Source organism: Mustelus asterias, chromosome 28 (genome assembly GCF_964213995.1).
Source record: "Mustelus asterias chromosome 28, sMusAst1.hap1.1, whole genome shotgun sequence".
NCBI lineage: Eukaryota > Metazoa > Chordata > Chondrichthyes > Carcharhiniformes > Triakidae > Mustelus > Mustelus asterias.
In genome coordinates, this window is record NC_135828.1 from 26,314,738 (window position 1) to 26,336,440 (window position 21,703).

At 46.7% G+C, this 21,703-nt stretch overlaps 1 protein-coding gene across 3 annotated transcripts in view; it reads left to right on the forward strand.

The window, feature by feature from the left end:
• Nucleotides 1–21,124, forward strand: part of LOC144480349 (paired box protein Pax-2-like) — a 407,590-nt gene extending 386,466 nt beyond the window's left edge. For 2 of the 3 annotated variants that reach the window (XM_078199765.1, XM_078199767.1), the window contains exons 8-10: nt 961–1,062; nt 15,215–15,301; nt 20,984–21,060. In XM_078199765.1, coding sequence (XP_078055891.1) covers nt 961–1,062; nt 15,215–15,301; nt 20,984–21,060 — 266 coding nt within the window. Of the gene's footprint in view, nt 1–960; nt 1,063–15,214; nt 15,302–20,983 lie in introns of all 3 variants that reach the window. The other variant, XM_078199764.1, reaches the window with a different exon arrangement.
• The last annotated feature ends 579 nt before the right edge of the window (nt 21,125–21,703 follow it).

A 21,703-nucleotide genomic window follows, 5' to 3' on the forward strand; every position in this document is an offset into this window, starting at 1 on the left:
CTAATTACTGGTCAGTTAATGACATTTCCTCTTGGTATCTTAATTGTTTCATCTATTGTGCTCTGCTTAGCACCATAGATTAAACCTAGTCATCAGGGTGATTATCTGAGACTGTCGACTGAGGTAGAAGGAGGAGCCGGGGTCAGAGTGATTCACAGAAATGTTACCGCACAGGAAGAGGCCATTTGGCCCATCATATCTGCACCGGCTCTCCAAATGGCCACTTCACTTAGTGCCGTTCTCCGCCTTCTCCTGGTCACCCTGCACACTCTTCCTTTGCAGCTAACAGTCTAATTCCCTCTAGATTGCCTGGCTTGAACCTGCCTCCACCACGCTCTGAGTCAAAACATTCCAGAGCACCCGGAGGAAACCCACGCAGACACGGGGAGAACGTGCAGACTCCACACAGTGACCCAAGCCGGGAATCGAACCCGGGGCCCTGGCACTGTGAGGCAGCGGTGCTAACCGCTGTGCCACCGTGCCGCCCCGATCGAACCTGGATCCCTGGCGCTGTGAGGCAGCCGTGCTAACCAGTGTGCCATCGTGCTATCCTTGCATGAAAAAGATTTTTTCTCATATTGATTTTGCTTCTTTTTGCCAGTAATCTTTTGCCAATTTTGACTGCAATTATGGCTCATGCAACACATCCACAAGTGGGTACATGGAGGCACACACGCACACACACAGACACACGCGTACACGCGCACGCACACACACACACTCACGCACACGCACACACACACACACGTAAACGTACACACACACACACACACACATCATGGTGGCACAGTGGTTAGCATTGTTGCCTCACTGTTGCTAGGGACATGGGTTCGATTCACGGCCTAATGTAAGCCGAATTGTGACACTAATAAATAAACTTTAAAAACTTAAACACACGCACGTACACGCTAAAACACTCCAATGCAATCAGTATATAAGGTTTTGTTTGTTTTTTTTCAGGCCGTGATATGGCAAGTACAACTTTACCTGGCTATCCTCCGCATGTTCCACCAACTGGACAGGGCAGTTACTCCACCTCCACATTGGCTGGCATGGTACCAGGTAACTGAAACGTTTCATGAGAGGCTCTCCAAGTGAAGATTGCCGATAGTAAAGTCATAGGCTTGGATTGTCCACCTTTTACTGAGAGTGTGTCGGGTTTGCATGTTGTATGTACAACAGTTAGCCACCACCAATGAGAGACTGGCAGTATGATGGCACAACACATCATGAGATACCGCTGGCCTGCAGGGTTTGATGGGATATTTGCCACCACCCACGACTGGCAGGACAAAGGGCGGCACGGTGGCACAGTAGTTAGCACTGCTGCCTCACCCGGGCCCAATTCCTGCCTTGGGTCACTGTCTGTGCGGAGTTTGCGCGTTCTCCCCGTGTCTGCGTGGGTTTCCTCCGGGTGCTCCAGTTTCTTCCCACACTCCAAAGATGTGCGGGTTAGGTGGTTTGGCCAGGCTAAATTGAACTTAGTGCCAGGTGGCCTAGCTAGGGTAAATACATGGGGTTACGGGGACAGGGCCTGGGTGGGATTGTTATCGGTGCCGGCTCATTGGGCCAAATGACCTCCTTCTGCACTGTAGGGAGTCTATGATTCTCAGAAGATGTCCATTCAGCCCATCTCCACCTGTACCAGCTCTGTGAGTGAGTTTTGAAAGCTAGCCACCTTCCCCACCTCTGTTGCCGCACCTCCTAAATGTTTATTTATCTGCTTCTCTTGTATTATCCATTTTGATTGTTCTGTTCTGTCCAATTCTCTGGTTCAACAGTTCCACATTGATGAATTTCAATCACGTCCCATGTATCATCATCGCTTACCTCTCATCTACAATGGATTTTGAGTCTGCCAGTGTTTCTTATGGGGCATTACAGCCTAATCTCTCTAAAAACATTCCCCCGACCTCTCTGTTCACTCCTTCAGTGATGATTTTCAGAGTTATGCCCTCTGGTTTCTGTTTCCCCGCAACCAATTGGAAAGATTTTCTTGATTTATTTCATCAATAACCATTGAGACGTGACTGTGGCCCAGATTTCCACTCCTGGCTTAGCTGCGCAGAGATGGGAAAAATCCAACCTCTGAGAATCCGATCTGTAAAGAGGCCACCTTCAGGGTGGAGACCTGCCATGTGCAGAGGCCACAAGACCATAAGATATAGGAGCAGAATTAGGCCATTCGGCCCATCGATTCTGCTCCGCCATTCGATCATGGTGATATGTTTCTCAACCCCCTTCCCCCACCTTTTTCCCCGTAACCTTTGATCCCCTTAGCAGTCAGGAGCCTATCTATCTCGGTCTTAAATATAAGTTCCCCTCCAAGCCACTCACCACCTGACTTGGAAATATATCGCCGTTCCTTCGCAGTCGCTGGGTCAAAATCCTGGAATTCCCTCCCTAACGGCATTGTGGGTCAACCCACAGCATGTGGACTGCAGCGATTCAAGATGGCAGCTCACCACCACCTTCTCAAGGGCGACCATGGATGGGCAATAAATGCTGGCCAGCCAGCGATGCCCATGTCCCATGAATGAATTTTTAAAAACTCAATTTCTTAGCCTCCACAGCCTTCTGTGGCAATGAATTCCATCCCCTTTGCTGAAGAAATTCCTCCTCATCTCAGTTCTAAAGGGGCTGTCCCTTTACTCTGAGACTGTGCCCGCGGATCCTAGTCTCTGCCACTACCGGAAGCATCTTCCCCGCATCCACTCTATCCAGGCCTCTCAGTATTCTGTAAGTTCCAATAAGATCACCCCTCATCCTTCTTAACTCCATCGAGTACAGACCCAGAGTCCTCAAACACTCCTCATACGACAAGCTCTTCAGTCCTGGAATCATTCTCGTGAACCTCCTCTGGACCTTCTCCAAGGCCAGCACCTTTTTCCTTCGATATGGGGCAGGCTGGGTGGAAACTTGCCTCTGTGCTTGGACGCACTGTTTAATTAATTTTAAAAGAAGAATGATACAAAAAGTATCCCCCCATTCTTCACCCCCTCACTCCCCCCCCATTCACTCCCTATGCCCTATCTATGCTAATCTCTGCCAAACTATGCCCCTGCACACACTCTTATGCCAGCCTGTGCCATTCTACCCACTCGATGGCTCGTTTCCCTATACCAACCCATTCCCCTCTTCCTATCCCCATTATGCTGCCAATGCCCCACATCCCCCTGTCCCTATATACCCTCTGTCAATTAATTGGTAACCCATTTCCCCCCACCCACTACTTTTTGTCCTTACCACCTCCATGCCAACTCACCGCATATCCTTAGACAGCTCCTTGACAGCTTGACAGCTTCTTGACAGCTGGACAGTCCTTTGACAGCATGACAGTTCTTTGACTTAAATGAAAAGCACTCCCAACAATTACAGAAAAGGCTGGAAGATCTAAGCAGGTCTGACAGCATCTCTGGAGAGAGAATGGACCCAATGTTTCGAGGTCTGGATGACCCTTCGTCAGAGCTCCAGTTTGACGAACCTCTAAAAAAGTTTGCCAAGGAGTTTTTCAGCAAAAGGTGACCGAACCATTAGGATCGCTGAAAGGGAAAGAATGTAGCCATCATGACATTTGTTAAATAGTGAATGTTAACATCAGAAAACCTTAAAATTCATCACAATTAGGAATCCTTTAGGAAAAGGAATCCTTTTAGAGATAGCTCATGATCCTTTGAAAGAGTGAGGTCTAGTGTTTCTGGTCATTATATTTGCCCGTAAGTGGCCAAACCATTTTAAGAGGTCAAACAAAAAGCTTTAAGCATAAGTTGCATCATGCCTAAATAAAGTTTCTGCAATCTTTAGCACTCAAAGAATCTTTACAGTGCAGAAGAAGCCATTCGGTCCATCGAGTCTGCACTGACAGAGCATTTTAGCCATGCACTCTTCTCCTGCCCTATCCCCGTAACCCTGCACATTTGTCATGGCTAGTCCATCCAAACTACACATCTTTGGACACTAAGGGGCAATTTATCATGGCCAATCCACCTAACCTGCACATCATTGGGCACGAAGTCGCAATTTACCAAGGCCAACCACCGAACCTGCAGATATTTGGACACGAAGGGGCAATTAATCATGGTCAATCCACCTAACTTGCACATCTTTGGGCACAAAGGGGCAACTTAGCATGGCCAACCCACCTAACCTGCACATCTTTGGACACTAAGGGGCAATTTAGTATGGCCAATCCACCTAACCTGCACATCTTTGGACACTAAGGGGCAATTTAGCATGGCCAATCCACCTAACCTGCACATCTTTGGACACTAAGGGGCAATTTAGCATGGCCAATCCACCTAATCTACACACCTTTGGACACTAAGAGGTAATTTAGCATGGCCAATCCACCGAACCTGCACATCTTTGGACACTAAGGGGCAATTTAGCATGGCCAATCCACCTAAACTGCACATCTTTGGACACTAAGGGGCAATTTAGCATGGCCAATCCACATACACATCTTTGGACACTAAGAGGCAATTTAGCATGGCCAATCCACCTAACTTGTACATCTTTGGGCACAAAGGAGCAATTTAGCATGGCCAATCCACCTAACCTGCACATCTTTGGACTGTGGGAGGAAACCGGAGCGCTCACAGGAAATCCACGCAGCCAGGGGGAGAACGTGCCAACTCCACCCAGACAGTCACTCAAGGCCAGGATCGAACCCAGGTCCCTGGTGCTGTGAGACAGCAGAGCTAAACACTGTGCCACCGAGCCGCCCAACACCAATTTAAAAAACATTGCACTGGAAGATGGGCCTACACAAAACTGGCCATGCCCATAGAATAAGCTAATCACCATGGTGACTTACTGCAGTTGGTAGCAGTGCTGAGGAGAATCTACAAATTAAGATTCTTTTAGTCATGCAGCTGCCAGTGGACAATTTTAAAAGTGTTTTCAAAATATTAAAACATGCATAATTTACCAAACTGACAAATGTGTACTCATGGAACATGCATGTGTATGGCTTTCTAAACTTATTTTAACTGACTTCAAATCAGTTTCTTTATATCCATATGATAGACCAGCTAGTCATATTAAAACTGCTTTTTATTTGTGGTCAACCCATTTCAGCGATACCAGTATTTATAAAACTGCACCAGGCTGTCACTCTTAAATACAATATGTTTCTGAAGCAACAAAAGGAAACAGATTACACTTTATTACATTTTATTATGGCTCCTGATTGTGCTAGTTCCTGGAAGATTTTATGCTGGTGATTAAATACAGAAAGCTCTGCATTTATGTCACGCCTTTACGATCAGAGGACTTCCCAAAGTATTTCACAACCAATTGTGTGCTTTTCGAAGTGGGGTCACTGTCGTACTGGGGTAAAATGAGTGGCTAACTTTTAACACAGCAAGATCCCATAAACAGCAATGTGATAAACATAGAAACGAGAAGCAGGAGTAGGCCATTCAGCCCTTCGAGCCTGCTCCACCATTCATTATGATCATGGCCAACCATCAAATTCAAAGGGGGGATTTTTCCTGTGCCCGCCACAGGAATCGGAGTGGGCATGCGGCGGACCATGCAAAGATCCACTGACCTCGGGCAGGATTTTCTGAATATTGGGGTGAGCGCGGCTGGGAAATCCTGCCCAATATCCTGATTCCCCATTTTCCTCCGTGTCCCTTGATCCCTTCAGCTCCAAGAACTATATCTAATTTCTTCTTGAAATCACATGGGGCAGGATGATCCTCACTCATCCCGAAACAGTAACATCCCGCCCGAGATCACCGGACCTTTCCATGGTCCGCCCCTCTCCTGCTCTGATTCCCGTGGTGGATGGGGTGGTAAAATTCCAGCCATAATGTTTTGGCCTCAACTACTTTCTGTAGCAGTGAATTCTACACATTCGCCACCGTCTGGGTGAAGAAATTTCTCCTCATCTCAGTTCTAAAAGGTTTGCCCCTTATCCTCAACAATGACCCGTAGTTCTGGACTCCCCCACCATTGGGAACATTCTTTCTCAATCTATCTGGTCTAACTCTGTTAGAATTCTATACATTTCCATAAGATCCCCTCTCACTCTTATATAATACAACATAATTCTGATGAGATAATGGTGAGATGGTGGCTCGAATCTTCCAAGTACTGACGATCACCGTCAGACTGTCACTTTCCTTGATTCTTTTACGTCATGATGGAACTCTGCACTTCTGGCCTGGATCTCCAAGGTAGTCATGATGTGGAGATGCCGGCGTTGGACTGGGGTAAACACAGTAACAGTTTTAACAACACCAGGTTAAAGTCCAACAGGTTTATTTGGTAGCAAATACCATTAGCTTTCGGAGCGCTGCTCCTTCGTCAGATGGAGTGGAAATCTGAGCAGCGCTCTGAAAGCTAATGGCATTTGCTACCAAATAAACCTGTTGGACTTTAACCTGGTGTTGTTAAAACTGTTACTGGATCTCCAAACCAGGCCTCTTCAGAAATGCGGAGTGTACCCTATCTCAGAATCCTTCCTCCTAAGGTACAATCACCGGGTGGCGCGAGCCATGCCACACCTATATTTAATTGTGCTGCCAGCTGTGAATAAGTGTGAGTGAGTTAAGTGGGTAGGGGTTAGGGTGCTGAGGTCAAGTCAGGGGTGGAGTCAAAAGGTTGGGCGGGGTGGGGGGGCACATTGGAGAATGTAGTGATACCATCATAATTAGGGTATAGAGAAATTCAGATTAATATTTGATTTATTATTGTCACATGTATTGGGATGCAGTGAAAAGTATTGTTTCTTGCGCGCTATACAGACAAAGCATACCGTTCACAGAGTACACAGGGGAGAATGTAGTGTTACAGTCATTGCTAGGGTGTAGAGAAAGGTCAACTTAATGCGAAGTAGGTCCATTCAAAAGTCTGACAGCAGCAGGGAAGAAGCTGTTCTTGAGTCGGTTGGTGCGTGATCTCAGACTTTTGTATCTTTTTCCTGATGGAAGAAGGTGGAAGAGAGAGTGTCCAGGGTGCTTGGAGTCCTTGATTATGCTGGCTGCTTTTCCGAGGCAGCGGGAAATGTAGACAGAGTCAATGGGTGGGAGGCTGGTTTGAGTAATGGATTGGGTTTTGTTCACGACCCTTTTGTAGTTCCGTGCGGTCTTGGGCAGAACAGGAGCCATACCAAGCTGTGATACAACCAGAAAGAATGCTTTCTATGGTGCATCTGTAAAAGTTGGTGAGAGTGGGAGTGGACATGCCAAATTTCCTTAGTCTTCTGAAAAAGTAGAGGCGTTGGTGGGCTTTCTTAACTATAGTGCCGCCGCATTGGCTATAGTTAAGAAATGGGGGGACCAGGACAGGTCGTTGGTGATCTGGGTGTTACCAGATTGTACATGAAACTTGGCAAGTGTGTTTACAGATGATGTTGTCGAGGGAAGCATCTCGATGGAAGTTAGATGGGCAGACGCTATTGGGCACAGTCAGGGAAGTGTTCAAATCTCTCTGGATGGCAAAATCTAGTTGAGCTAAATGGCTTTAATTCCTTCAGTTATTGGCTAATGATCATCTGACGAGGTTCAAAGTCCAAAACAGTGTCTGGCATAAGTTTAACAATCCCCCGATTTTATCGGCAGAATGATCAAACCCTTAACTATGGTACAAAATAAACGACCCCTTGTACAGGATGTCTCACATCACATGAAAACCTCCCTTATATTAACAGCGGCGGTTCAGACCCTGGCTGAACCCCCCCCCCACCCACCCCCCCAACCAGTCCATGAGGGTGGGAGCCTATTTCAGATTCAAAAGTTGCAGCCTGGTGATGTCATTAGCACCCTGTGACCTGATTTTAAGGTATTTGCAGGGGAATGTGTACATAACATAAGAACGTAAGAGCATAAGAAATAGGAGCAGGAGTAGGCCATCTAGCCCCTCGAGCCTGCCCCGCCATTCAATAAGACCATGGCTGATCTGAAGTGGATCAGTTCCACTTACCCGCCTGATCCCTATAACCCCTAATTCCCTTACCGATCAGGAACCCATCTATCCGTGATTTAAACATATTCAACGAGGTAGCCTCCACCACTTCAGTGGGCAGAGAATTCCAAAGATTCACCACCCTCTGAGAGAAGAAGTTCCTCCTCAACTCTGTCCTAAACTGACCCCCCCTTTATTTTGAGGCTGTGCCCTCTAGTTCTAGTTTCCTTTCTAAGTGGAAAGAATCTCTCCACCTCTACCCTATCCAGCCCCCCTTCATTATCTTATAGGTCTCTATAAGATCCCCCCTCAGCCTTCTAAATTCCAACGAGTACAAACCCAATCTGCTCAGTCTCTCCTCATAATCAACACCCCTCATCTCCGGTATCAACCTGGTGAACCTTCTCTGCACTCCCTCCAAGGCCAATATATCCTTCCGCAAATAACCTGCCAGCCACGCCCAGTTTAAAATGGTTCTTTGTCTTTCAACTTGTTGTGGGCCAAGAGGAAGAGAAAGAGAAAGAGAGAGAGAGAGAAAGAGAGAGAAAGAGAGAGATTACAAAGGTATAGAAAGGGAAAAGGAGAGAGAATGAGATAACAAAAGGCATAGAGAGAGAGAGACGGCAAAAGGCATGAAGAGAGAGAACGATAGATAGCACAAGGCACAGAGAGAGAGAGAGAGAGAGGGTGATAGCAAAAGGTATACAGAGAAAGAGAGAGCGAGAAGGATAGGTAGCAAAAGGCATAAAGAGAGAGAAAGAGAGAGCAAAGGTATAGAGAGAGATGGAGAGAGAACGAGGCAGCAAAAGAGATAATGAGAGAGAGAAGGGCATAACAAAAGGCATAAAGAGAGAGTGAGGGAGATAGCAAAAGGAATAAAGAAAGAACGATAGATATCAAAAGGCATAGAGAGAGAGAAAGAGATAGCAACAGTATAGAGAGAGTGAGAGGGAGCGAAACAGTTAGCAAAAGGCATAATGAGAGAAAAAGAGAGAGAGAAATATATAGCAAGAAGCAAAGAGAGAGAGAGAAAGACAGAGAAAAAGATAGGAAAAGAAATACAAAGGGAGAGGGAGAGAAAAGGTTGCTAATGTTAAAGAAAGACAGGGATAGAGATCGGACTCATGTTAAGATAGATAAAATGAGATAAGAGAGACAGAGAGCTGGCTGGCATTAATAGAAAGGTAGGCATTTGGGAAAAATCCAATGTTGAGGAGCAAATTGAACATGTTTGATTACTATCTGGAATGAGATAGGATAGTTCCTCTCAGTCACATATCACCCTGGAGCTCATTATCTAACACAGGTTTTTCCCAGTCATCGATAAAGATTGTTGTGAGCTGTGCAGGTGCTGTGGAGCGTATCTGCTTCCCTCTACTTAACCTGCAGTTCAGGTTCAGGAGAAGCATTTCAGGTTCAGGGAGTAGAAGAAAGCTCTGTAAATATTTAAATCGCAGGCCTGGTCATGAGTCACAGCCTCCCTCTCCACCCCAGAACTCTCGCCAGCGTGCCAATCAATCCGTACGGGAAGGTCCCAGGAGGTTTCAAACCTCCGTGTGTGAAACAAAACATTGGCAGCAGGTCCTGGAAGATGATGAGACCGGATCACCTGGGCCAGTGAAAGTCTGTGCAGATTATTGAATCTTTCCTTTCGCCTTCTGACGTGCTAGATTTGTCAAGCCCCATTTATTTGAGGTTGGAATCACCATCCTTTTAGCCTGGATTTGTACTTAATTGTCACACTAGCTGTATCTAAACAGATGCACTCTTTTTGGCTTTGGTTAAGGTTCTCACATTTCCCTACAGTCATCACATCCTTAGAATCCCTACAGTGTAGAAGGAGGCCATTCGGCCCATCGAGTCTGCATCGACCACAATCCCACCCAGGTCCTATCCCCATAACCCCATGCATTTACCCTAGTTAGTCCCCCTGACACTAAGGGACAACTTAGCATGGCCAGTCCAGCTAACCCCGCATACCTTTGGAGTGTGGGGGGAAACCGGAGCACCTGGAGGAAACCCACGCAGACACAGGGGAGACCGTGCAAATTCCACACAGACGGTGACCCAAGCTGGGAATCGAACCCGGGTCGCTGGCGCTGTGAGGCAGCAGTGCTGACCACTGTGCCACCGTGCTGCCCACTTCCTGAAGGCTTTCTAGATAAGGACACACTTTCTGATGGAGGAAGTATTGACGCGGGACATCAGCTGCCAGAGCCGCGGCCACAGTTTACCAATTTCCATCCAGAAAATTATTGGGAATGTCTTCGGAATTTCGGAATGTGCAATGCCAATATAGAAGCCCCACAGCAGGAGTGGCATTTGGATAATCCACCCTCCAACCTGGATCACAACTCCCGTTATACAAATCTTGCACATGGAATAAGATTATGCCATTTATTTTATTAAGCTATGGCTGACGAATGTGACTAATATCTGATAGTTCAGTCACAAAAGCTTAGTTACCCAGGTGTGATTATGAGGGACCTTGATAGAGATTAAACCAGTGAGTCCCCGCAACGCCCCCTAAACCTGTTTGTTATTTTCCCAACCCAATCCTCTTCCCACCCACAAAAAGGAGCAGTTTCCAGCTGTCTTTATTCCATGTAATCCTGTGCAACATACCCTCTCTGTCACTACCAGCAACAGCAGGGAGTCAAGCATGCCACTGGAGTTCTACTGTGCAAACTTAGCACAATCCTTACTCTAATTAAAGAGAGTCATAAAATAGTCAACACATATATTCATCACTCTGTCTCTTTGGTGAGCTCATAGAATTTTGATTTGATTTGATTTATTACTATCACATATTTTGGGAAACAGTGAAAAGTATTGTTTCTTGCGCACTATACAGACAAAGCATACTGTTCATAGAGAAGGAAGGGAGAGAGTGCAGAATGTAATGTTACAGTCATAGCTATGGTGTAGAGAAAGATCAACTTCATGCGAGGTAGGTCCATTCAAAAATTAGATGGGAGTAGGGAAGAAGTCGGTTGGTAAGTGACCTCAGACTTTTGTATCTTTTTCCTGATGGAAAAAGGTGGAAGAGAGAATGTCTGGTGTGCATGAAGTCCTTAATTATGCCGGCTGCTTTTCTGAAGCAGCGGGAAGTGTAGACAGTGTCAATGGATGGGAAGCTGGTTTGAGTGATGGACTAGGCTTCATTCACAACCCTTTGTAGTTTCTTGCAGACTTGGTCAGAGCAGGAGCCATACCAAGTTGCGATACAACCAGAAAGAATGCTTTCTATGGTGCATCTGTAAAAGTTGGTGAGAGTCGTAGCTGACATGCCAAATTTCCTGGAATCATAGAGTTTCTGCAATGCAGAAGAGGCCATTCGACCCATCGAGTCTGCACTGACTCTCTGATAGAGTTCCTTACCCAGGCCCTCTTCCCTACCCTATCCCTGTAATCCCACACATTTACCATGGCTAATCCACCTAACCTGCACATCCTTGGACACTAAGGGGCAATTTAGCATGGCTAATCCACCCAACCTAGACATCTTTGGACTGTGGGAGGAAATTGGAGCACCCAGAGGAAACCCACGCAGACACGGGGAGAACGTGCAGACTCTGCACAGACAGCGACCCGAGCCGGGAATCGAACCCGGGTCGCTGGCGCTGTGAGGCAGCAGTGCTAATACTGTGTTTCTTGTGCGTTCTGTAATGGTTAACCTTACCAATCTGTGACTTAATTGCATCCTATCACAATGTTACCACAAGGAGTGATTCAGGCAAATAGCACAGATTCATTTAAGAATGAGTGAGATTAGCACACGGGGGAGAGAGCAATGGAACTTTCTGCTGATAGGGTTAGAGGAAAAGGGGAAAGAGGCTTGTCTGGAACATAAACACAGGCACAGAGCTGTGGGGTGGATTGGCCGATTTCTGAGCTGTAAGCAACGAGAAAGGCCTGGGTGTAACCTACCAGGGTGAATGGGGACAATGCATAGGGTGGGTGGGGTTTGGGAGGGGCATAGGTGGCAGGGGTGGGAGCTGTGGAGGAGGGTGGTGGTGGTGGGGATCAGGCCGGGCCTCAACCCTCCAAGGAAAGGTGAATAATTTTCTTCCGGTTCAAAGTCATAAAATCATAGAATCCTTACAGTGCAGAAGGAGGCCATTTGGCCTATCGCGCCTGAACTGTCAACAATCTCACCCATGCCCTATTGCCGTAACCCCACATATTTACCCTATTAATCCCCCTGACACTAAGGGACAACTTAGCCTGGCCAATCCACCTAACCCGCACATCTTTGGACTGCGGGAGGAAACCGGAGAACCCAGAGGAAACCCACGCAAGACACTGGGAGAACGTGCAAACTCCACACAGACAATGACCCAAGCTGGGACTCGAACCCGGGTCCCTGTCGTTGTGAGGCAGCAGTGCTAACCATTAAGCCACCATGCTGCCATGTCCTACCCCTTTACGAAGGGGTGCAGTCGACCAAAACAAAATCACATTGCATAGCACATCAGGTTCCTGAGAGGAATTAAAGTGAAAGCTTAAATTTTATTGATAAGTGTCACAAGTCGGCTTACATTAACACTGCAATGAAGTTACTGTGAAATTCCCCTAGTCGCCACACTCTGGCGCCTGTTCGGGTACACTGAGGGAGAATTTAGCATGGCCAATGCACCTAACCAGTGCGTCTTTTGGAGGAAACCCATGTAGACATGGGGAGAATGTGCAGATTCCGCACAGACAATAATCCAAGCCAGGAATCGAATCCAGGTCCTGGCGCTGTGAGGCAGCTGTGCTAACCACAGTGCTATCGTGCCATCCAATGCAGGGATCAACGTTTAGTTCGATCCTTGCTGCTCAATCTGCCTACTCCATTGACATCACTTCTGGAGATCCGGATTCCAAATGTATTCTTTGGAATGTTATGTTTCAGTGTGGATTACTCTCCCATCACTGAATTAATTTTTCCATTTCTACATCCCTGTCCCGACAAATTATTCCAAAGGTTTGTCACTCTTCAGCTCATGAAATTATTCAGATATCTGGTTTAAATTTATGTCGATTTATTTGACTTTCAAGCTCTGGTTCTGGTTCCCTGCCTTAGTTTGTCAACATGATCTTTCTTCAGGGTACGTGTGGAATCTTAATCTTCACCTCATTGTCTCTTCAATGTAACTTTCAGTCTTCAGTATGATATTCCTTTAAATTTAAACTTCCTTTTCATTATCATGGTGTGACTGAGTTGGTAATGCTGTAGGCACTCAGAGCTAGATAGGTCGATGGCCGACTCCAGGCTTGAAGAGAAAAAAAGAAAGTCGACAATGAGGTGAGGTAAATTGGCCATGCTAAATTGCCCCTTAGTGTCCAAAGATGTGTAGGTTAGGTGGATTGGCCATGCTAAATTGCCCCTTAGTGTCCAAAGATGTGTAGGTTAGGTGGATTGGCCATGCTAAATTGCCCCGAAGTGTCCAAGGACGTGCAGGTTACGTGGATTGGCCATGCTAAATTGCCCCTTAGTGTCCAAAGATGTGTAGGTTAGGTGGATTGGCCATGCTAAATTGCCCCGAAGTGTCCAAGGACGTGCAGGTTACGTGGATTGGCCATGCTAAATTGCCCCTTAGTATCCAAAGATGTGCCGGTTAGGTGGATTGGCCATGCTAAATTGCCCCTTAGTGTCCAAAGATGTGCAGGTTACGTGGATTGGCCATGCTAAATTGCCCCTTAGTGTCCAAAGATGTGACGGTTAGGTGGATTGGCCATGCTAAATTGCCCCTTAGTGTCCAAAGATGCGTACGTTAGGTGGATTGGCCATGCTAAATTGCCCCTTAGTGTCCAAAGATGTGCCGGTTAGGTGGATTGGCCATGCTAAATTGCCCCTTAGTGTCCAAAGATGTGCAGGTTACGTGGATTGGCCATGCTAAATTGCCCCTTAGTGTCCAAAGATGTGACGGTTAGGTGGATTGGCCATGCTAAATTGCCCCTTAGTGTCCAAAGATGTGTAGGTTAGATGGACTGACCATGCTAAATTGCCCCTTAGTGTCCCAGAATGTGGAGCTTAGGTGGATTGGCCATGCTAAATTGACCCTTAGTGTCCAAAGATGTGTAGGTTAGGTGGACTGACCATGCTAAATTGCCCCTTAGTGTCCCAGAATGTGGAGCTTAGGTGGACTGACCATGCTAAATTGCCCCTTAGTGTCCAAAGATGTGCAGGTTAGGTGGATCAGCCATGCTAAATTGCCTCAGTGTCAGGGGATTAGCAGTTTACCGGGATAGGGTCTGGGTGGGAATGTTGTCGGTGCAGGCTCAATGGGCCAAATGGCCTCCTTCTGCACTGCATGCATTCTATGATTCTCTGAATCCATATCATACTGAATAATTATTATCAGGTTATTAACATGTTGCAGTTTGTGGATCTTGCTGTGCACAAATTGACAAGCCGCGTTTCCTGCATGACAACGGTGACCACACTTGATGTTGCCCTGAAATGTTTACTGCTCGTGAAAAGCCTGACACAGATGCATCTTCCTCTTGAAGATGAGCTCCTGTATAGATAAATGACAGCATTAAGAACAAGTGAACAATGCGCCAGGAACAAGCAATTCACCGCAACACCACCTCCGCCATGGCCGTGGCACAGTGGCACAATGGTTAACACTGTTGCCTCACAGCACCAGGGACCCGGTTCGATCCCGGTTTTGGGTCACTGTCTATGTGGAGTTTCCACGCTGTGTCTGCGTGGACTTCCTCCGGGTGCTCCAGTTTCCTCCCACACTCCAAAAGAGGTGCGAGTTTTTGAATTGATTTAATTTATTGTTGTGACGTGTATTAGTGTGCAGTGAAAAGTATTGTTTCTTGTGCACTTTACAGACAAGGCATACCGTTCATAGGGAAGGAAAGAAAAGGGTGCAGAATGTAGTGTTACAGTCATAGCTAGGGTGAAGTGAAAGATCAACTTCATGCGAGGTAGGTCCATTCAAAAGTCTGATGGCAGCAGGGAAGAAGCTGTTCTTGAGTCGGTTGGTACGTGACCTCAGACTTTGTATCTTTTTCCCAATGGATGCGCAGGTTAGGTGGAAGAAGGTGGAAAAGAGTATGTCCAGGATGCGTGGAGTCCTTAATTATGCTGGTTAAGTGCATTGGCCATGCTTAATTCGCCCTCAGTGTACCTGAACAGGCGCCAGAGTGTGGCAACTAGGGGATTTTCACAGTAACTTCATTGCATTGTTAATGTAAGCCCAGTTGCAGCACGAACAGATAAACTTTAAAACCAGCATAAGAAGCGTCACATTATTTTCTGCTGTATGTTTTTAGCATTTTCTTCTGTTTCTTTCCTCAGGCAGTGAATTTTCAGGGAACCCTTACACCCATCCACAGTACACGACTTACAATGAAGCTTGGCGCTTCACTAACCCAGGATTACTAAGTGAGTATTTTCTGGCTGATTGCTGGTACCTACTTTGCACCTCTTGCTTCAGAAAGGCCTCTGTACAATGTGATCCAGTCAAGAAAAATATTTGACTGTTCACAACTGAGTGAACAAATCATTTTCTTATTAGAAAGTGGGCTTGTGCATTGGGATTAATCCGCCTTTGATCTTCTTCTGTATTTTGATGTCCGGCTCAGTCTCACCCCCAAGTACATACCATGCCATTTATGGCCTTTTTCAATCCCTGCTTTCATTAGCGTTTGGGTTTCCACCAATGGGTCAGTGAGTGAGTGCACAGCAGAATATAGCCTTGCTGTCCCATGCTGAGTTAGATCACCTGGGCCAGCGTAGCAATGGCTGACGGGAAGAGGGTGGGGTTTGGGGGTAGAGATGACATTCCGAGTTAGAATTAATCAACCAGGCTTCCCCTAAACTGGTTGCTACCCCAAGATCCATCAGATATAGGAACAGAAATAGGCCATTCGGCCCATCAAATCTGCTCCACCATTTAATGAGATCAAGACTAACCTGATATGATAATCTTCAACTCCGCTTTTCTGCCTTATCCCTCTCACCCTTGATTCCCTTAGTGATTAAAAATCTGATTAAAAATCTCAGCCTTGAACATACTTAACGACCCAGCCTCTACAGCCCTCTGTGGTAAAGAATTCCACAGATTCATTACCCTCTGAGGGAAGAAATTCCTCATCTCTGTCTTTAATGAGCCTTACTCTGAGATTCTGTAAGCAGTCTCACAACACCAGGTTAAAGTCCAACTGGTTTATTTGGTAGCATGAGCTTTCGGAGCGCCGCTCCTTCATCAGGTGAGCGGCGCTCCGAAAGCTCGTGCTACCAAATAAACCCGTCGGACTTTAACCTGGTGTTGTGAGACTATTTACTGTGCCCAGTCCAACGCCGGCAACTCCACATCTGAGATTCTGCCCTCTGGTGCTAGACTCTCCCACAAGGAGAAACTACCTCTCAGCATCTACCCTGTCAAACCCCCTGAGAATCCAGTATGTCTCAATGAGGTCGCCTCTCATTCTTCTCAACTCCAATGAGTACAGGCCCAACCTTCTCAAACTCTCCTCATAAGAGAATTTCCCCATACCCGGGATCAACCTAGTAAACCTTCTCTGGACTGCCTCCAATGCCAGTATATCTTCCTCCTGCTGGTAAGTGTGCATGCGAACATGAAGTGGAGGACATGATCAGACTGAGCTGTGACGGCACTTGCAGTCGACTAGCCTGCCGGTTATTTGGGTCCCAATGAGTTGTTTTCACCGGCCCAGACAAGTGCTTAAACCCTCCCTGAAAAGAAAGCTGTGAGATTAAACAAGTCCCGATGGTGGTGAGTTCAGTGGCTGCCACATTGGACTTTTCTTCTTCATATTGACTCGGGCTTAAACACAGGCACAATGCTACGTAGCAGTTTCATAATTTAAACCCCGTTCAATGTAGAGAGCAGAAATCTCAATTCCTGGGTCTAAAGCTACTGTGTTGGGAGAATGGGAGGCAACATCCTTCTACGTTGCCCCATGGTGGCACAGTGGTCAGCACTGCTGCCACACAGCGCCGGGTCCCGGATTCAATTCCTGCCTCGGGTCACTGTCTGTGCAGAATCTGCACGTTCTTCCCATGTCTGCGTGGGTTTCCTCCGGGTGCTCCGGTTTCATCCCACAGTCCAAAGATGTGCAGGTTAGGCTGATTGGCCGTGCTAAATTGCCCCTTAGTGTCTAAAGATGTGCACGTTAGGTGGATTGGCCATGGTAAATTGCCCCTTTGTGTCCAAAGATGTGCAGGTTAGATTCATTGGCCATGGTAAATTGCCCCTTAGTGTCCGAAGATGTGCAGATTAGGTGGATTGGCCATGCTAAATTGCCCCTTAGTGTCCAAAGATATGTAGGTTAGGTGGATTGACCATGCTAACTTGCCCCTTAGTGTCCAAAGATGTGTAGATTAGGTGGATTGGCCTTGCTAAATTGCCCCTTCGTGTCCAAAGATGTGTAGGTTAGGTGGATTGACCATGCTAAATTGCCCCTTAGTGTCCAAAGATGTGTAGGTTAGGTGGATTGACCATGCTAAGTTGCCCCTTAGTGTCCAAAGATGTGTAGATTAGGTGGATTGGCCTTGCTAAATTGCCCCTTAGTGTCCAAAGATGTGCAGGTTAGGTGGATTGACCTTGCTAAATTGTCCCTTAGTGTCCAAAGATGTGTAGGTTAGGTGGATTGGCCGTGCTAAATGTATGAGGTTACAGAGATATAGTGAGGGAAAGGGCCTGGGTAAGGTACTCCGTCAGAGAGTTGGTGCAGACTCAATGGGCCGAATGACCTCTTCTGCACTCTAGGAATTCTATGATCTATGATTCTATGATCTATGATTCTATGATCTATGATTCTATGATCTGTGCATGTGCAAGGGGTCAGAGAGGGGGGGCAAAGATTTGGGAGAGTCAGAGACAGTGAAGGGCCGGGATATGGAGAAATTGGAAAACAACGATGAGAATTTAAATTCAGTTTCAATTTCATTGATTAGCAGGGTAAATATATGGGGCTACAGGAATAGGGCCTGGGTGGGATTGTGGTCGGCACAGATTCAATGGGCCGAATGGTCTCCTTGTGCACTGCAGAGATTCTCTGAATAGATTCTATGATTCAACCCTTTTATGGGAACCCCAGCAGCAATGTCACTAAGATGACTCTCTGAGTGAGAAGTCCAGGGGTTTTGGGGTTAGGTGTCAGTTATAACACACACACTGCTGATATCACTGAGACTTATTCAAATGGAAGAAGGGGGAATCAGCATCATTGTGCCTGAGCTTCACGAAGATTAAAGCAGCTTTAAGCAGGCTCGGTTGTGTAGCGGGTTAGACACTATCAGTTTACCTCTGGGACCTGGGCTCAAATCCTGCCCAGACTGCTCAGACAAAGCTCATTCTGTCTGCTGGTTGTAAGGGCCTGATGTGAAACAAGTTGCACCAGTTTCTATTTGGTGTAGGCCCACACAGCAGCACTGCCTAGCAGGCTCACACAGCCAATGGTTGAAGTGGAAAGCGACGCAGCCATTCTTTTGAAATTAAAATAGAATAGGCCCGCAGAATGGCTACGGTGCTGAAGGAGGCCATTCGGCCCATCGAGTCAGCACTGACTCTCCAAAAGAGCATCTTACCCAAGCCCAATACCCCACCCTATTCTTGTAACCCCACACATTTAACATGGCCAATCCACCTAACCTGCACATCTTTGGGCACTAAGGGGCAATTTAGCATGGCCAATCCACCTAACTGCACATCTTTGGACACTAAGGGGCAATTTAGCGTGGCCAATCCACCTAACCTGCACACATCTCTGGACACAAGGGGCAAACGCCATACAGGCAGTTACCCAAGGCCAGGTCCCTGGAGAGTTCCCAATTTTAATCACACCACCTCTGATGGCTGTGTCTTCAGTTGTCTTCAGTTGCCTGGGCGCTAAGCTGTGGCACTTCGCACCCCCCCCAACCCACGAGCCCCAACCTCTCCAGCTCTCTTCCTCTCACTTCATGATGCCCTTTAAAATGTAACTTATTGACCAAGCTTTTGATCACCTGTTTTGAAATTTTTTTGTGTGCTTGGCATCAAGGTTTGATAATATAAAGCACTTATTGTCACCTAGTTACTCTAAAATGTGTTAAATGAACACAAGTTGGTGCAGTTATTGTATAGCTAGGGTGACATGGTGGCACAGTGGTTAGCACTGCTACCTCACAGCGCCAGGTATCCAGGTTTGATTCTGGCCTTGAGTGACTGTCTGTTTAGAGTTTGCACGTTCTCCCCGTGTCTGCGTGGGTTTCCTCCGGGTGCTCTGGTTTCCTTCCACACTCTAAAGATATGTAGATTCGGTTGATTGGCCAGAATAAATTCATAGAATGATAGAATCTAGCAGGAGGCCATTTGGCCCATCAAGCCTGCACTGACAACAACCCCACCCAGGTCCTGTCCTATTGCCCTTTAATGTCAGGGCGATTAGCGGGGTAAATGCATGGGGTTACGGGGGATAGGGCCTGGGTGGGGTTGTTGTCAGTGCAGGCTCGTTGGGTCGAATGGCCTCCTTTAGCACTGTATGGTTTCTATGATTCTATGATTCTATTGTTGTTGGGAGTAAAGACTTGAGAGCGAACTCCCGGGCTGAGGCTTTTATTATACATTCAGAAAACTGTAACCCCCTATAAAAATAAACTATTGTTGAAACAGTTCTGAACAACGTCACATGGCTTTAAGGGGAGTTGGCACAAAGGGCACTGCCCAACTTGGTTGGCTTTCTTTCACCAATGACTGTGGAATGTCATCCCTAAGCCTTGCCAAGTTGTTGCCAGGTAACGTGTAAAATTTGGGACAAATGGCCATTGTTTCAATTCTCCGAAGGGGGTTCAGAACAGAATTGTTGGAAGCCTGTTCGCAGGTTCCGTACAAGAACTAGCCAGGACTACAGAACATCCTCGGTCATATCCAACCTGTCCTTTTTAAAACTTCATTCATGGGACATGGGCGTCGCTGGCTGGGCCAGCATTTATTGCCCGTCCCAAGCTGCCCTTGGAGGGCAGTTGAGAGTCAACCACATTGCTGTGGCTCTGGAGTCTCCTGTAGGCCAGATCAGGTAAGGGCAACAGATTTCCTTCCCTAAAGGAACCAGATGGGTTTTACTGACAATCGACGATGGTTTCATGGTCATTAGTAGATTCTTAGTTCCAGATTTTTGTATTCAAATTCCACCATCCGCTGTGGTGGGATTCAAACCTGGGTCCCCCAGAACATTAGCTGAGTTTCTGGATTAATAGTTAATACCACTAGGTCATTGCCTCCCAATGCAAAGCCTCCTACATCACTGGATTTATGCTTCCTCTACCCCACCCTGGTAGATGTTACCTCCAGGGAGAGGAGGGAACGTCCTGGCCAGTCGGTAAAAGGAATATCCAGGAATAGGGTGGCACGGTGGCACAGTGTTAGCACTGCTGCCTCACAGCATCAGGGACCCAGCTTCAATTCCCGGCTTGGGTCACTGACTGTGCAGTCTGCACATTCTCCCCGTGTCTGCGTGAGTTTCCTCTGGGTGCTCCGGTTTCCTCCCACACTCCAAAGATGTGTAGGTTAGATGGATTATCCATGGTAAATATGTGGGGTTACAAGGATAGGGCAGGAAAGAGGGCCTAGATAAGGTACTCTGTCAGAGAGTTGGTGCAGACTCGATGGGTTGAATGGTTTCTTCTGCACTGTAGGGATTCTATGATTCTATGAGCTTACCAACAAGACAGAGCAATGAATGGATGTATTGGGTATTTCACGGCTATCTTTAATTAGAGTAAAGATTGTGCTAAGTTAGGTGCATTGGCCATGCTAAATTCTCCCTCAGTGTACCCGTCAGAGTGTGGCGACTGGGGGATTTTCACAGAACTTCACTGCAGTGTTAATGTAACACCTGTGACACCGATAACTAAACTTTGAAAACTTTAAACCTTAATCTCCCCTCTGACCTTCGATGGCAATCGATAGACTGGTGCTGGAAGAGTATTGTTGGCGCATTGCCCGGGTGACTCTGCGCGCTAAATAACCAAATCAAAACCCGGCTTGTCCTGGGCGGGCACTGTTTGCTGATAAACTTATGTCCTTCCAACTGGTCCATCTTCTCCTGTGTTAACTTCCAGGTTCCCCTTATTATTATAGTGCCGCATCCCGGGGTACTGCACCCCCCACTGCTGCCACTGCCTACGACCGCCACTAGTTACTATGGCAACCACATGAAATTGCAAGATGAATCTCTCGGACTCCACATTGTACCAGTCTGATCAATTTCGACAGTTGGGATGAAGAACTGGAAACTTAGAAAAACAAAAGTAAACGGTGTTAATTCTGTGAGAGTGTGGCGGAAGGAAGCACAATTGAACATCCATATTGAGTAACGTGGATGTCCCAAACTCTGGCTGCAAACATTTATCCTTCAAACTGTGGTGCCATTGGTATATTTAAACTTTTGGCTTTATTTTCCATACCATCCCATTGGTCCCTGTTGACTGGACAGAAAGAAAGATAGAAGAAAATGGAGACAAAAAAAAGCTCATATATAGATATATATATATGCGTATCTCGTAATGAATGGATTGATTAAACAAAAAAACCCACATTAAACGCAAATAAAACTGCTTCAGTGCTCCGATAACATTGACTCAGCATTTGGACATGCTCCTACTCCCATGTTTGACTTGGTGATTTCAATGATTCCACCGATTATCTACACACCTAACAAAACAGCAGTGAAAGAGCATTTCCACGAAGACCAACACGTCTTGGGGAGGTAAACGGCAACATGACAACTGGCAAGTTAAGAAAGCGGATTCTTCCCCCCCACCCCCGGCCCCCCTCTACCA